At 38.0% G+C, this 12,248-nt stretch overlaps 2 protein-coding genes across 3 annotated transcripts; one reads left to right on the top strand and one right to left on the bottom strand.

The window, feature by feature from the left end:
* The first annotated feature begins 3,050 nt into the window (after positions 1-3,050).
* ATPQ (ATP synthase D chain) lies at positions 3,051-6,474 on the top strand. 2 transcript variants are annotated; one of them, XM_078571961.1, is made up of 5 exons: positions 3,051-3,282; positions 5,212-5,293; positions 5,513-5,577; positions 5,662-5,748; positions 6,156-6,474. In XM_078571961.1, exons 1-5 carry the CDS (start codon positions 3,109-3,111, stop codon positions 6,255-6,257), a joined length of 510 nt encoding a protein of 169 aa, XP_078428087.1. In that variant the 5' UTR covers positions 3,051-3,108; the 3' UTR covers positions 6,258-6,474. The 2 variants fall into 2 exon arrangements, with proteins under 2 accessions (XP_078428087.1, XP_078428086.1); XM_078571960.1 differs by having other exon boundaries at positions 3,063-3,282; positions 5,212-5,362; positions 5,476-5,577.
* A 442-nt stretch (positions 6,475-6,916) lies between these two features.
* On the bottom strand, positions 6,917-9,058 carry LOC144700539 (mediator of RNA polymerase II transcription subunit 10b-like). Its single transcript, XM_078571959.1, has 6 exons — positions 8,933-9,058; positions 8,178-8,346; positions 7,999-8,079; positions 7,819-7,921; positions 7,224-7,313; positions 6,917-7,119 (listed from the first exon to the last, which is right to left on the bottom strand). The coding sequence occupies exons 2-6, from the start codon at positions 8,339-8,341 to the stop codon at positions 7,042-7,044; spliced, it is 516 nt and encodes a 171-aa protein (XP_078428085.1). The 5' UTR covers positions 8,342-8,346; positions 8,933-9,058; the 3' UTR covers positions 6,917-7,041.
* Positions 9,059-12,248: the final 3,190 nt, after the last annotated feature.

The following is a 12,248-nucleotide window of genomic DNA, read 5'->3' as shown; positions in this document are numbered from 1 at the left end:
CAGAGCCATTTCCCCCTCACCATCTCTTTGTCTGGGGAAAAGATAGAGAAAGTGAAGAAAACTGTAGGGAGAGATGCACAGGGTGGGGGAAGATGAGAGAAGAAATTCTAGAGAGAGAAGAGAGGAAAGGGTAGAGAGAGAACGCAGAGGACAATTGTAGGAGGGATGAACAGGACAGAGGAAGAGAGAGAGAGAGAGAGAAGAGGTGCGAGAAAGAGAACGCAGAGGACAATGGTAGAGAGAGATACACAGAGTGAAGGAAGAGAGAGAGAGAGAGAGAGAGAGGGAAGATGCCATTTTTAGAGGGGGGACGAGAGGCTGGGAGAAGAACAGCTAACGATGAAAGGGCACGTCGGACCTGTTTAATTTGGACGATGACGTACGACGTTAACGACTTTCTATCGGTCACCCTTTTCAGAGACGGCAGTTCCGCTCCGTTTCCGTCCCATAGCTGCACGGAACGGATGACGCGAGTGAGGACGGTTGCAAACTCTTAAAATCATAGGCACCGATGACGCTTCTCATTTCTCTCATATCTCTATCTCTCTCTCTCTCGTTTATCATCTCTCTATCTTTCTCTGTAGTTTCAAAGCTCTCTCTCGTTTCTCGTCTCTCTCTCTCTCTCTCTCTCTCTCTCTCTCTCTCTCTCTCTCTCTCTCTCTCTCTCTCTCTCTCTCTCTCTCTCTCTCTCTCTCTCTCTCTCTATGTCTCTGTAGTTTCATATCTCTCTCTCGTTTCTCGTCGCTCTCTCTATTTATCTGTTGTTTCATATCTTTTTCGTTTCTCGTCTCTCTCTCCTCTATTTATCTTTTGTTTCGTGTCTCTTTCGGTTCTCGTCTCTCTCTCCTCTATTTAGCTGTAGTATCATCTCTCTCGTTGGTCATCTCTCTCGTTGGTCATCTCTCTCTCTCTATTTATCTGTAGTCTCATATCTCTCTCTCGTTGGTCATCTCTCTCTCTATTTATCTGTAGTTTCATATCTATCTCTCTCGTTTCTCGTCTCTCTCTACTTATCTTTAGTTTCGTATCTCTCTCTTGGTCATCTCTCTCTCTCTCTCGTTGGTCTCATCCCTCTCTATCTCTCTGTAGTTTCATATCTCTCTCTCGTTGATCTCATCTCTCCCTATCTCTCTCTCTCTCTCTCTCCCTATCTCTCTCTCTCTCTCTCTCTCTCTCTCTCTCTCTCTCTCTCTCTCTCTCTCTCTCTCTCTCTCTCTCTCTCCCTCTCTCTCTCTCTCTCTCTCTCCCTCTCTCTCTCTCTCTCCCTCTCTCTCTCTCCCTATCTCTCTCTCTCTCTCTCCCTATCTCTCTCTCTCTCCCTCTCTCTCTCTCTCCCTATCTCTCTCTCTCTGTCCCTCTCTCTCTCCCTATCTCTCTCTCTCTCTCCCTCTCTCTCTCTCTCTCTCTCTCTCTCTCTCTCTCTCTCTCTCTCTCTCTCTCTCTCTCTCTCTCTCTCTCCCTCTCTCTCTCTCTCTTTCTCTCTGTCTCTCCCTCTCTCTCTCTCTCTCTCCCCTCTCTCTCTCTCCTATCTCTCTCTCTCTCTCCCTATCTCTGGCTCCTATCTCTCTCTCTCTCTCCTATCTCTCTCTCTCTCCCTATCTCTGGCTCCTATCTCTCTCTCTCTCCCTCTCTCTCTCTCCTATCTCTCTCTCTCTGTCCCTCTCTCTCTCCCTATCTCTCTCTCCCTATCTCTCTCTCTCTCTCCTATCTCTCTCTCTCTCCTATCTCTCTCTCTCTCCCTATCTCTCTCTCTCTCCTATCTCTCTCTCTCTCCTATCTCTCTCTCGCCCTCCCTCTCTCTCCTCCCTCTCTCTCCTATCTCTCTCTCTCTCCCTCTCTCTCCCTCCCTCTCTCTCCCTCCCTCTCTCTCCCTCTCTCTCTCTCTCTCTCTCCCTCTCTCTCTCTCCCTCTCTCTCTCTCTCTCCCGCTCTCTCTCCCTCTCTCTCTCTCTCTCTCTCTCCCTCTCTCTCTGTTGTTCCATCTCTCTCTCTCTCGTTTTTCGTCTCTCTTGATATCTCTCTGTAGTTCCATCTCTCTCTCTCTCTCTCATTTTTCGTCTCTCTTCATATCTCTCTGTAGTTCCATCTCTCTCTCTCTCGTTTTCATCTCTCTCCTTATCTCTCTGTAGCTCCATCTCTCTCTCTCTCTCGTTTTTCGTCTCTCTCCTTATCTCTCTGTAGCTCCATCTCTCTCTCTCTCTCTCTCTCTCTCTCTCTCTCTCTCTCTCTCTCTCTCTCTCTCTCTCTCTCTCTCTCTCTCTCTCTCTCTCTCTCTCTCTCTCTCTCTCTGTCCTTATCTCTCTAGTTCCATCTCTCTCTCTCTCTCGTTTTTCGTCTCTCTCCTTATCTGTCTGTAGTTCCATCTCTCTCTCTCTCTCTCGTTTTTCGTCTCTCTCCTTATCTGTCTGTAGTTCCATCTCTCTCTCTCGTTGGTCATCTTTCTCTCTCCCTATCTGTCTGTAGTTCCATCTCTCTCTCTCGTTGGTCATCTTTCTCTCTCCCTATCTGTCTGTAGTTCCATCTTTCTCTCTCGTTGATCTTCCTTCTCTCTCTATTTCACTGTAGTTTCATCTCTCTCTCTCTCTATCTCTCTGTAGTTTCATATCTTTATGTCTCTCTCTCTCGTTTCTCATCTCTCTCGTTTCTCATCTCTCTCGTTTCTCATCTCTCTCTCTCCTCATCTTTTTCTTATCTCTCTCTCCCTTTGCTTATCTCTCCCTTATCTCTCTCTCTATCTCTCCTCATCTCTCTCTCATCTATCTCTCTCTAGTTTCTCGTCTCTGTATCTCTCTTGTCGCTCATATCTCTCTCTCTTTCGTTTTCTCAGTCGTCCCTCGCGGGCGGTTTTGAGCGGTGCGCGGTTTGGATTTCCGCCCCTTAACCGCGCATCCCTTACTCCCGAAGCAGCACTAATGGGCCTGGCCCGCTGACTAATGGGCCTGCAGAAGATTACCCAACAAATAATTAAATCTAAAATAAAAAAATTATACGCGAAATTCATATCCAAACTTTATTTATTTTTTTCCATCTGTTATTATAAGAGAAGTAAATCGATGTTCTTCGTCTCGCTGCTCCGTCAAGCTTCGGCGATCGAGAGGGAGAGGGCAAGATGAGCGGTGGAGTGAAGAAGGTGGTCGATCTGGCCACGAAGGCGTCCAAATCGGTGATTGATTGGGACGGCATGGCCAAGATGCTCGTCTCTGATGAAGCTCGCAAAGAGTTCGCCAACCTCCGCCGCGCTTTCAACGAAGTCAATCAGACTCTGCAGACCAAGTACAGCCTGGTAATGCAATTCGAATCCTTGACTTTCTTTTTCTTTACCTTTGTTTGACGTCTGGATGGTGGATTTAGGGTTTTGATTAGGGTTATCGGTTGGCATCCGCCGGATTAATCGGTCTTTCTGTTTCTGTTGCTACTTGAATTCATGATTGATCCGTGGATGGATGGTTTTGTGGAATTTGTAACATTCCAAAAAAACATAAATTTCTTTTTTTGGGGGGCCTGCGTTTGAGTTTTTTGTTCGTTTTTAAGAAATAGTCACTTGAAACGCTGATTTTTCTTTGGTTTTTTATCTTTCTTGGGGAATTTTCCTGTTGGTACGGGATTCAAAAAGTTAGTACATCACTCAAGGCAGCATCAAAATATTTGTACTATTATACGCAATAATTATCTGTGTCTCGTTATTTCTGTCTTTAATACTAGTTTATTTTTCTTTGGTTTTTTACCTTTATTGGGGAATTATGCGTGTTGGTACCGGATTCAAAAAGTTTCTACACCACTCAAGGCAGCATAAAAACATTTTTATTTTTATTAGCAATGATGATCAATCTTTCTGTCTGGTTCTCTCTGTTTCTGTTACTGCTTGATTTCACGAGTAATCCATGTTTGGAATTCCAAAAAACTTGAAAATTTCTGACGGAGTCTTTATCTACGTGTGCATTTTGTTCATTTTTACTTGGAATAGGTCATGGAGAAATAGTCAATTGAAGCACTGATATTTTATCATCATAAGTAATAATTATCAGTCTTTCTGTCTCGGTCCTTCTGTTTCTATTATTCTTTGGATTCATGAATGCTCAATGTTTAGATTCTCTAGTGGAATTCGGAACATTCCAAAAACTTGAAAACCCAACTACTAATAGACAGGTAGCGTAATACGAATTACCTCTAGCATTTTTCGCCGGCATTTGCTGCATTTTGTTCATTTTTACATGTAATTGATCATGGAGAAATAGTCACTTGGAGCACTGATTTTTCTTTGGTTTTGTGTCTTTCTTTTTATTATTCTAACTATCATTTTTTTTCATTTCCGCAATGGATTTTAGGATCTATTGGCATAGGATCAGTTGATTCGGTGAAATTAGTTTTCTTTTCTGGTTTTTCCTGTATAATGCATTTCCTTCAACATAATCCCTGCGTTTTTAGCTTCAAATAGTGGGTATTGATAAGAGGAACTGGAAAGTAAGATGTGGAATATTGTAGGATGGTAGATTTAGTGAAAACTTAGATGGGTGCAATATATTTTGGTTTCTTTACCCGTGTTTCTACTTAGAACGTATGTACCAGCAAGAGCGATGTTCTCCGAGCACCTACCAGGTATCACTTATGTATCTTCTCTTTTTCCTGCACATGGGCGTGGACGTGTGGGATCCGAGTGTTATTGGGATATTTATGCTCGCTCCACGCCCATAAACAATCTACATATATAGAATCCCCCTGGGTATCATCCAGGGCACAGCTGGATCGGTCTAGGGGCACGACCGCAAGGTTGGACGTACCTGGCACCATGTTTTTTGCCAATCAAAAAAAAAAATTAGAATGTATGTAGGTTAACTTTTGGATCTCTAGGCATGGGATCAAATGTTAAAGATATATAGTTTTCTTCTTTTTCGGTGAAAGCTCAATGAATTTTGAGGTCTATAGTCATGGGATCAATTGATTCAGTTGAATTAGCTTTTTCTATTCTATTTCATCTTGCAGTATGATTTCCCCGACTTATTGCGCATTCTCTGCTTCAATTTAAACTTGGACGGGGTCAATGTATGTTGGGGTCTATATGCCTGGCATCAGTTGTTCAAAGATGCAATGAATCAGTAGATTCAGTATAATTAGGTTTTATTCATATTATTATATTTTCCTATTAAATCCCTGGAGTTTTAGCTTTTATCACTGCACATTCATCGCAGTTTGAAATTTTTTTGATGTGCTCTAGGAACCGGAGCCTATCGATTGGGAATATTATAGGAAAGGAATTGGCCCTCGCCTGGTGGATATGTACAAGGAGGCGTATGAAAGTATGTTCTGCGAAATTTAGTACTGTTCTTAGCGCCAGTTCTCTCCATAGCGCATCCGATTGTTTATACGTTAGTAAATTATACTTTCTAGTTTCTGCCCTTTTATTTTTTCTGGGTGAATCTTCTAGTTTTCATTTTTTCATTCATAGATTCATCCGAGTATCTTCTACTTCTTTTCATAGATTAAGGTTTTAATGACCCGTTTCTCGCTCTTCAAAGGCATCGAGGTTCCCAAATTCTTGGACACGGTGACCCCAGAATACAAACCTAAGTTCGAGGCCATGGTGAGGCTTCAATTTGATTGATTATTACGCTATATTATAACTCTATAATCTTGAGTTTTTTATGGGTCTTTCGTTTTCTGTCAGCTCGTCGAGCTAAAAGAAGCAGAGCAGAAGTCGCTGAAGGAGTCGGAGCGGTTGGAGAAGGAAATCGCCGAGGTTCAGGAAATGAAGGTGCAACAATCATTAAAAATAAATAAATATGAATTAAAGAATCTTGTCTAACAGTAAGATATGGGTCTTCCCTTGATTGAAAATTTGCTTTTTCCTTCATGGCAAGGAAAATTCTTATATTTATTTTGTCTGACATAAAATATTTTGCCCAAATTGTTTGATAATCATTAAATTTTACATGCTTTGTTTTCTCATGGTAAAATATTCGATTACCTGCTAAAAAATAAAGGAGAAGTTAAGAGCCTCATCTTAATATGAAAAAATTATATGCTTTGTTCGAGATGGGTTTTCCTTTTTTATGAAAAATTGGAGACTAATTCATTGAGAGGAAAAGGCCTGGCTTTATTTACTAGCTGAAAAAAATAAAACTTGAAATTAATGCCTGTTTATTTTCTTTTACTTTGCAGAAAAAGATCAGCACCATGACTGCAGACGAATACTTTGAGAAGCATCCGGAGCTCAGGAAGAAGTTCGACGATGAGATTAGAAACGACTTCTGGGGCTATTGAACTGGTGATTCAGATTTCCACCAGCCCTTTTAATTCCTGCTGTTTTTTGAGGTCTTTTGCCATTTCTTCTCTTTGAATAAAACAAAAGAAATTCGACACTTGGATTCTTGGGTCACATGACTAAACCCTATTTGGGAGCTTTAGTTAATATCCGAGATCATTTGTAGTTGAACAAATTTTAGTATTTTCTGAATAACTTAGTCAATCATTTGGCCAATCAAGTGTTTTATAGATTAAGGTCAAAGAACGTTAATAAAATTGTTAATCAGATCAGTTTTAACTATCTTCACATGTAACTCCGGGTGGATACTGCTCTGTCGGGTGACCGCCTTAAATAACTTTTCAAAAAAAAATCTGTTAATCAAATCAGGTTTCAGTCTCTGGTCTGACAATATTAATCTTGTGATTCATGTCTGAGATCCCCTGTAGTTAAATAAGTTTTACGAGAACAAATCAAAGCTAAAGAACATTTCGTCAAATTCTTGCAGCAGATCATGGTTCAAGTCCCTGCTGTGGACCTTTATTAAGGAGTTTTAATTTAATCCGTGCTCAGACTTACTGTTTTTTTAGATAATTAAAATTTATCATCAGTGGCCAGGTTTTACCCTACTCTGGGGTATTAATTCATATCTGAAATAGTTTAATCATATAAAAGCTACTTATCATTTTCAACAAACTTCATAAATAATTTACCAACCGAGCGTTTGACAAGAATATTTCTTCTAGAAATCTATTTACTGTTAACAAAATTATTGGCACAGAATAGAGAGAGAACCTCTATTGACTAGTACTCGCTCTTAACTTTCACCTCTCCATTAGTTAGCGAGCTGCCTTGTGCTTGTGATGGCTGCTTCCTCGTTTCCTGAATAAGGATGATCAACAAGTTCAGTTTTTTGAAATAAGAGGTTGTAATTCAAGTTTAATCAAGATTATATGGTTAAATCAAGATTAAGTTAGAGGAATTACGGCAGCGGAGCTAGCGCGAATCTCCCGGTAGGACTCGACCTCGTCAGGAAATGCCTGTTCCAGATCCTCTAGCAGGTATTTTCTCAGCATCTAAACCCATCAGAAATACAATATCAGTAATAAATTTGAATTAATTCTTTTAAAAAAATAAAAGATTTCCAAACGGTTAAGAGAGGTCCACAAATACCACATTTTAACCAGGATTTTCTTTTCCAGGCAGAACGATCAATCAACTTCATGATATGAAAAAAACTGGTGATTTGTTTTCCAGACACGTGCGTTTAGATGTCTTCTTCAATAGAAGTCTACCCTATATTTAGATGATAAACTCTAAAGCCACATAGAAATATCAATCAACTGCAAACAATAAAATTATATTCTCTTCAGGCCTGCATTTTGATCTCTTGTTCAAAGAGAAGCAAATGAAACGCTTTCATAAAAATTCTTGTAAAGTCGAGAATGAAAACTTCATTCTGTACATGCCAGATCATGAATTAAATGAATTAGTAACTGCATCCAATCGCCGGAAAAGTCCCAATTGCTTCGAACTTTACGAGAAATTACACTAAATTCAAGAGATATTCAGTCACCGCACCTTGAAGGCATCTGTTTTGCCCTTTGTGATCTGGTTCTTCGCAATACAGCTATTGAAGACGTCTTTCGTGAACTCATCTGGGTTCTTCCCATCATCAATCAAACTGATCACACCCATAGAAAAAAATAACAAATCAATCAAATTAACACATAACCCAAGAATAATCTAGAGCCGACTCACTTGATAACTTCCATGGGGATCTGGAAATTACAATTTCCAGCCAACTTCTGCATCGTGTCAAATTCAGCGACGAGGGCATTCCTAGGATAAGAAAAAGTTTGAATTTCAATCCATAGAAAAAAAAACTGGGAAAGAGCAGATTGAAGAAGAAGATTAAAAGGAGAGGATATGGTTCTTACAGTCGTTGTAAGAGGGGAAGTTGAGAAACAGCGTTGAAGGAGGAGACAGTGAGGTGAAGTTGATGAAGCAGGCCAAGTGTTTTCTGAATGGAATTGGTGATCTGGTTAAGATTCTGCTTTGATTCGTCGTCTTCGTTGCTCGGCGTGTTCTTCGATGAGTCCATTCAGCCTGAAATTTTTTCTTTTTATTTTTTATTTACTTTGAAATCCTTTTCTTTTCCTCTGCGATTCTGGCAATTTGTCGATCAATTGTTTCTTCAGGCTACTGTTAGGGAAGATGAAGAATGAAACCTAGAATTTTTTCTGCGGAAGTGCGTTTAGAAAGCGTGATTTTATTTTCCGATAATGAATCCGATATCAAATCATCAAATGATCACCGAACTAAATTATTTCTATAGCCGAAAATGAAATCTCCAAGACTAAATCATCAAATTACACCAAAATAGATTCTTCCCAACCCCTGAAACGAAAATTTCTGAGATCGGATCGTCAAATAAACACCGAAACCAAGCATTTCGACAGCCTGAAAATAGATATTTGAAATAAAACCATCAAATTACGCTGAAACCGACTGCTCGCAGTCTAAACGAGTTGCCGTTCGCTCTTCAAATAAGCACCGAAAACAAGTATTTCTATAGCCGGGAAAGAAAGATATGAAATCAAATCACCAAATTACGCTGAAGCCGACTGCTCATAGTTCCGAAAGAGATGCTATTTGCACTCAAACAGTGATTTAAGATCGAGGAAAGATGTACCTTTGTTCTATTAAACTGCTGATCGCGATCTGCGACGGAAATCTGTCTCCCCTTTCTCGCGATCTTCCAACTTCTGCCCTATGAAAGAATTACATGAACAAGTATAGTTTATACTTCATAGTTTATAATGACAAATATATTTTATATTATTCATAAATTGCGAGTGCAATTGGATCGGGCCCAAATAAAGTATTAACGATATTTTTTATCAATTAAAACACACTTATTACAACAATATTCAGAAATATGAGCGTTATAATTAGCACACTTAAAAGTTTATGGCATTTTTGTCAAGGGTAACGTATATTTTTTTTATAGAAGCAATAAATTCAAGTGATTGAAAGTAAATATTGGTAGATTTTTTTTTGCTCTATGACATAATTCTTTAAAGAAATTAGATCAACTAATAAATTTCTCTATTAGTAATTAATCTGTAGTACTACTAAGGGCCTCCTTTTGAGGGGATAGTGTAATACCAATCATGGAATGTGGTTTCTACTACTCAAGTTCATTGAAAAATCATTCTACCATTAGGTTTCTATCATGAAATAGGTAAAATAAAGAAACCAAATTGGAGCTATTTTTGGAAAGAAAAATAAGGTCTAGGAATTTGTGGCTAAACTATGAATAAATATGTGTATTCGTTGGCCAATTTGGATAAAGTGTGTCAAATATCACAACTACTTTGGTTAAATTTTATATAATTTTCAACTATGTTTATCTTATCATTTTTACTGAAGCTATTTCTTTGTAAAACATGTATCTTATGATTTCAATCACTTTGTGTTGTAAACTTCAGTCTCTTATGATTTCAATTATATTTTATAAATTTTCACCAAAATATGTTCGTACGTAATTAATCCACAGTTTTATGTTATGTTTTATCGTTGATATTTCTCCATATAACTATATTTTCAATTAAAGTAGCAGATAATTTTTTTTAACCTGACAAATGAGAACCACATAAATAATAATCTAAAAATAAGTTAAGAACTATAGGGATTTATACCAAAATTAATATTTCATTCCTCAAAGTAAAATTAAGCAGTAAAATATAAACCTTCATTTTATCAGTATAATCATGGTGCCCTCGACCATTGAGTGAGTGAGTTATTTTTCAAGACAAGTGACATTAGTGTTCCACATAAGTATTTCAGGCACAATATGGAGCCCAAAAATTCTCCAATATTCACATGGGCATGTGATAAACCATAATTTGGGTTAAACAAGTCATCTAAGGCTCTGATTTATACAACAATATTTATAAATTTTTCCTTACTTGGAACTGGCTAAATAAGGGTCAAATCAACTAGGAGCAGGTAATGAGAGAGTAAATTCTAATTAAAATATATTTTAAAATAATTTTTTTAAGTAGTTTTATATTTTTCTGGATTTTTAACTACTGTCTAAAGAGCAAATCAACATAATCAAGGAAAACTAGTCAAAATTATTTTAAACAAATGAAAATATATATTTATTGTAAACTATAATAATTTAATGTAATTTTTAGGAACCTTTTGGAATTTTTAGGCCAAGAAATAACATTTAAGGTTAAAGAGAACCTTTGTCCGCAATTTGCAGGCGATGACACTTTGCCACGCGGCACAGTTTGGCACCAACAAGTCGTGGATGAAAAATGCTGTAATTTTTACTACAAGAGGAATTTTGGGTGTCGTTTGATGTGTGGAAAATCTTAAAGTCTAGGTTATACAATGGAATGTTTATCTAGATAAGAAGGTATGTGATGTCAAATCAAACATTCAAGAGATCAAATGAACCTTGTTGTCACTTACCCCAAAGGCCAAGTGATGCTTTTTATCCAAGTATCTAGATCACCCTTGAACTCTCTCTCCCACAATTTTGTAGAACAAGAATGGATCAAAGGGATATGATGCACTAGGCCTCCTACAACAAGTTGGGAGCAGAAATCTAAGATGAGATACATAGAGAGGGGATAAGTGATTTAGTTCTAAGGGCTTGGAGGGGAAGGATTACTTTATTTCCAGCCTAAATCCACGCTCCCTCCTCTCCAGATTTGAAAACAGGCATTGCAAATTCAAATTGTGGTTCAGTTCCACAATTCTTGCCTTTAATTGACCCGGTTCTTAATGAGATTTGAATGGACTTCTAGAGTGGGCTTCTTGTGTATTAGGCATCTTCTTATCATCTATGAGACGGTTTGGGTTCTCCTTTTTTCCCATTTGTATCCCAAATTTACCATTTTATTTACCGAAGTCCTATATTTCATAGAAAAGTCCAAGAAGGTGTAAGAAATCCATTTGACTCTAAGGAGTCAAGTGGGGTTAGTCTCAAAAAATAATAAATACATCAAATTTCATCCTATGAAAATAAATCATAAATTTTTCATTTTATACTTAAGTGGTGAAGAGTGCAAGTGACAAATATAAAAATAAGTGGTAAAAATGAAGTATAAAAGCATATTGATCTAATTTGATGTTATCACCTACTCATATAATGATGTACGAGAGAAACACCCATGCAAGGACCTGAATCATTAGCGAGAAATACCCCTATAAGTATCTCCATGGCCCCCCTTATTCTTTTCATATTCTCACTTTAAAAATATTTTTGAATTTCTTGTGGCGCTGTTCGAGAGGAAGGGAACCAGACCTAATGTGTTGTGGAATGTGTGGATACATTTGAAGTTCAGAAACACGTGTGACTTGTGACGACTCTTTTAAAGAATATAACAAAAATGGATTCAATTTTACACAATGTGATTTGGTATTTAATGTGTTTCATTTTCTTAAAGGTCTGTCTTGATTCACATTATGTTGCACAATCCTCATCTCGACGTGTTGAGTTGGATGAACCAATGACAAGTGAACAAAAATAAGATCTAGGATAGGACTAATTAGCCTTATTTTAAGTGCGTCATAGAGTTAAGAGAATTTTAGGGTTTATAGGTATTATATGAATTTTTTTCAGCATTTCTTCTGGTATCACCTTTTCTTTAGCTAAGTCACTTGAGAAATGTCATTTTGGCTGGTTAAAGGAGACATCAAGCAAACCCTTTTGCTTGAATCACAGCGGAAAGAGTTTTAACAAAATTGTAATGGCATCATTAATATATGAAATAAATAACCTTGACACATATTGCATTTGTGATTCCTTTGATCCTTGAGGGAGTCGTGTAGAGCTGCTCATGTGTGCATCCTGTAAACGTATTCACATTGCTCATTTCTTAGTATACTAAAATAAACGCATTTATTTATGTTATACTTACACAGGCAAGCATATGCGTGCAGGAAGATCTCAACTACCTCGGGAGGTAGTTGATATCTACACATACGCG

The sequence above is a fragment of the Wolffia australiana genome, chromosome 3 (genome assembly GCF_029677425.1).
Source record: "Wolffia australiana isolate 7733 chromosome 3, ASM2967742v1".
Classification (NCBI taxonomy): domain Eukaryota; kingdom Viridiplantae; phylum Streptophyta; class Magnoliopsida; order Alismatales; family Araceae; genus Wolffia; species Wolffia australiana.
Note: the sequence above shows the minus strand (reverse complement) of the source record. Positions and strands in the feature narration are given on the sequence as shown.

Coding starts and splice junctions, on each gene's coding strand:
- LOC144700539 (XM_078571959.1), bottom strand. CDS start 8,341: ATGGACTCATCGAAGAACACGCCGAGCAACGAAGACGACGAATCAAAG. Junction 7,314..7,818: donor GCAAAACAGATGCCTTCAAG/GTGCGGTGACTG, acceptor TGATGGGTTTAG/ATGCTGAGAAAATACCTGCT. Junction 7,120..7,223: donor TTCGCGCTAGCTCCGCTGCC/GTAATTCCTCTA, acceptor ATCCTTATTCAG/GAAACGAGGAAGCAGCCATC.
- ATPQ (XM_078571960.1), top strand. CDS start 3,203: ATGAAGCTCGCAAAGAGTTCGCCAACCTCCGCCGCGCTTTCAACGAAG. Junction 3,283..5,211: donor TGCAGACCAAGTACAGCCTG/GTAATGCAATTC, acceptor GATGTGCTCTAG/GAACCGGAGCCTATCGATTG. Junction 5,363..5,475: donor GCGCATCCGATTGTTTATAC/GTTAGTAAATTA, acceptor TTCTTTTCATAG/ATTAAGGTTTTAATGACCCG.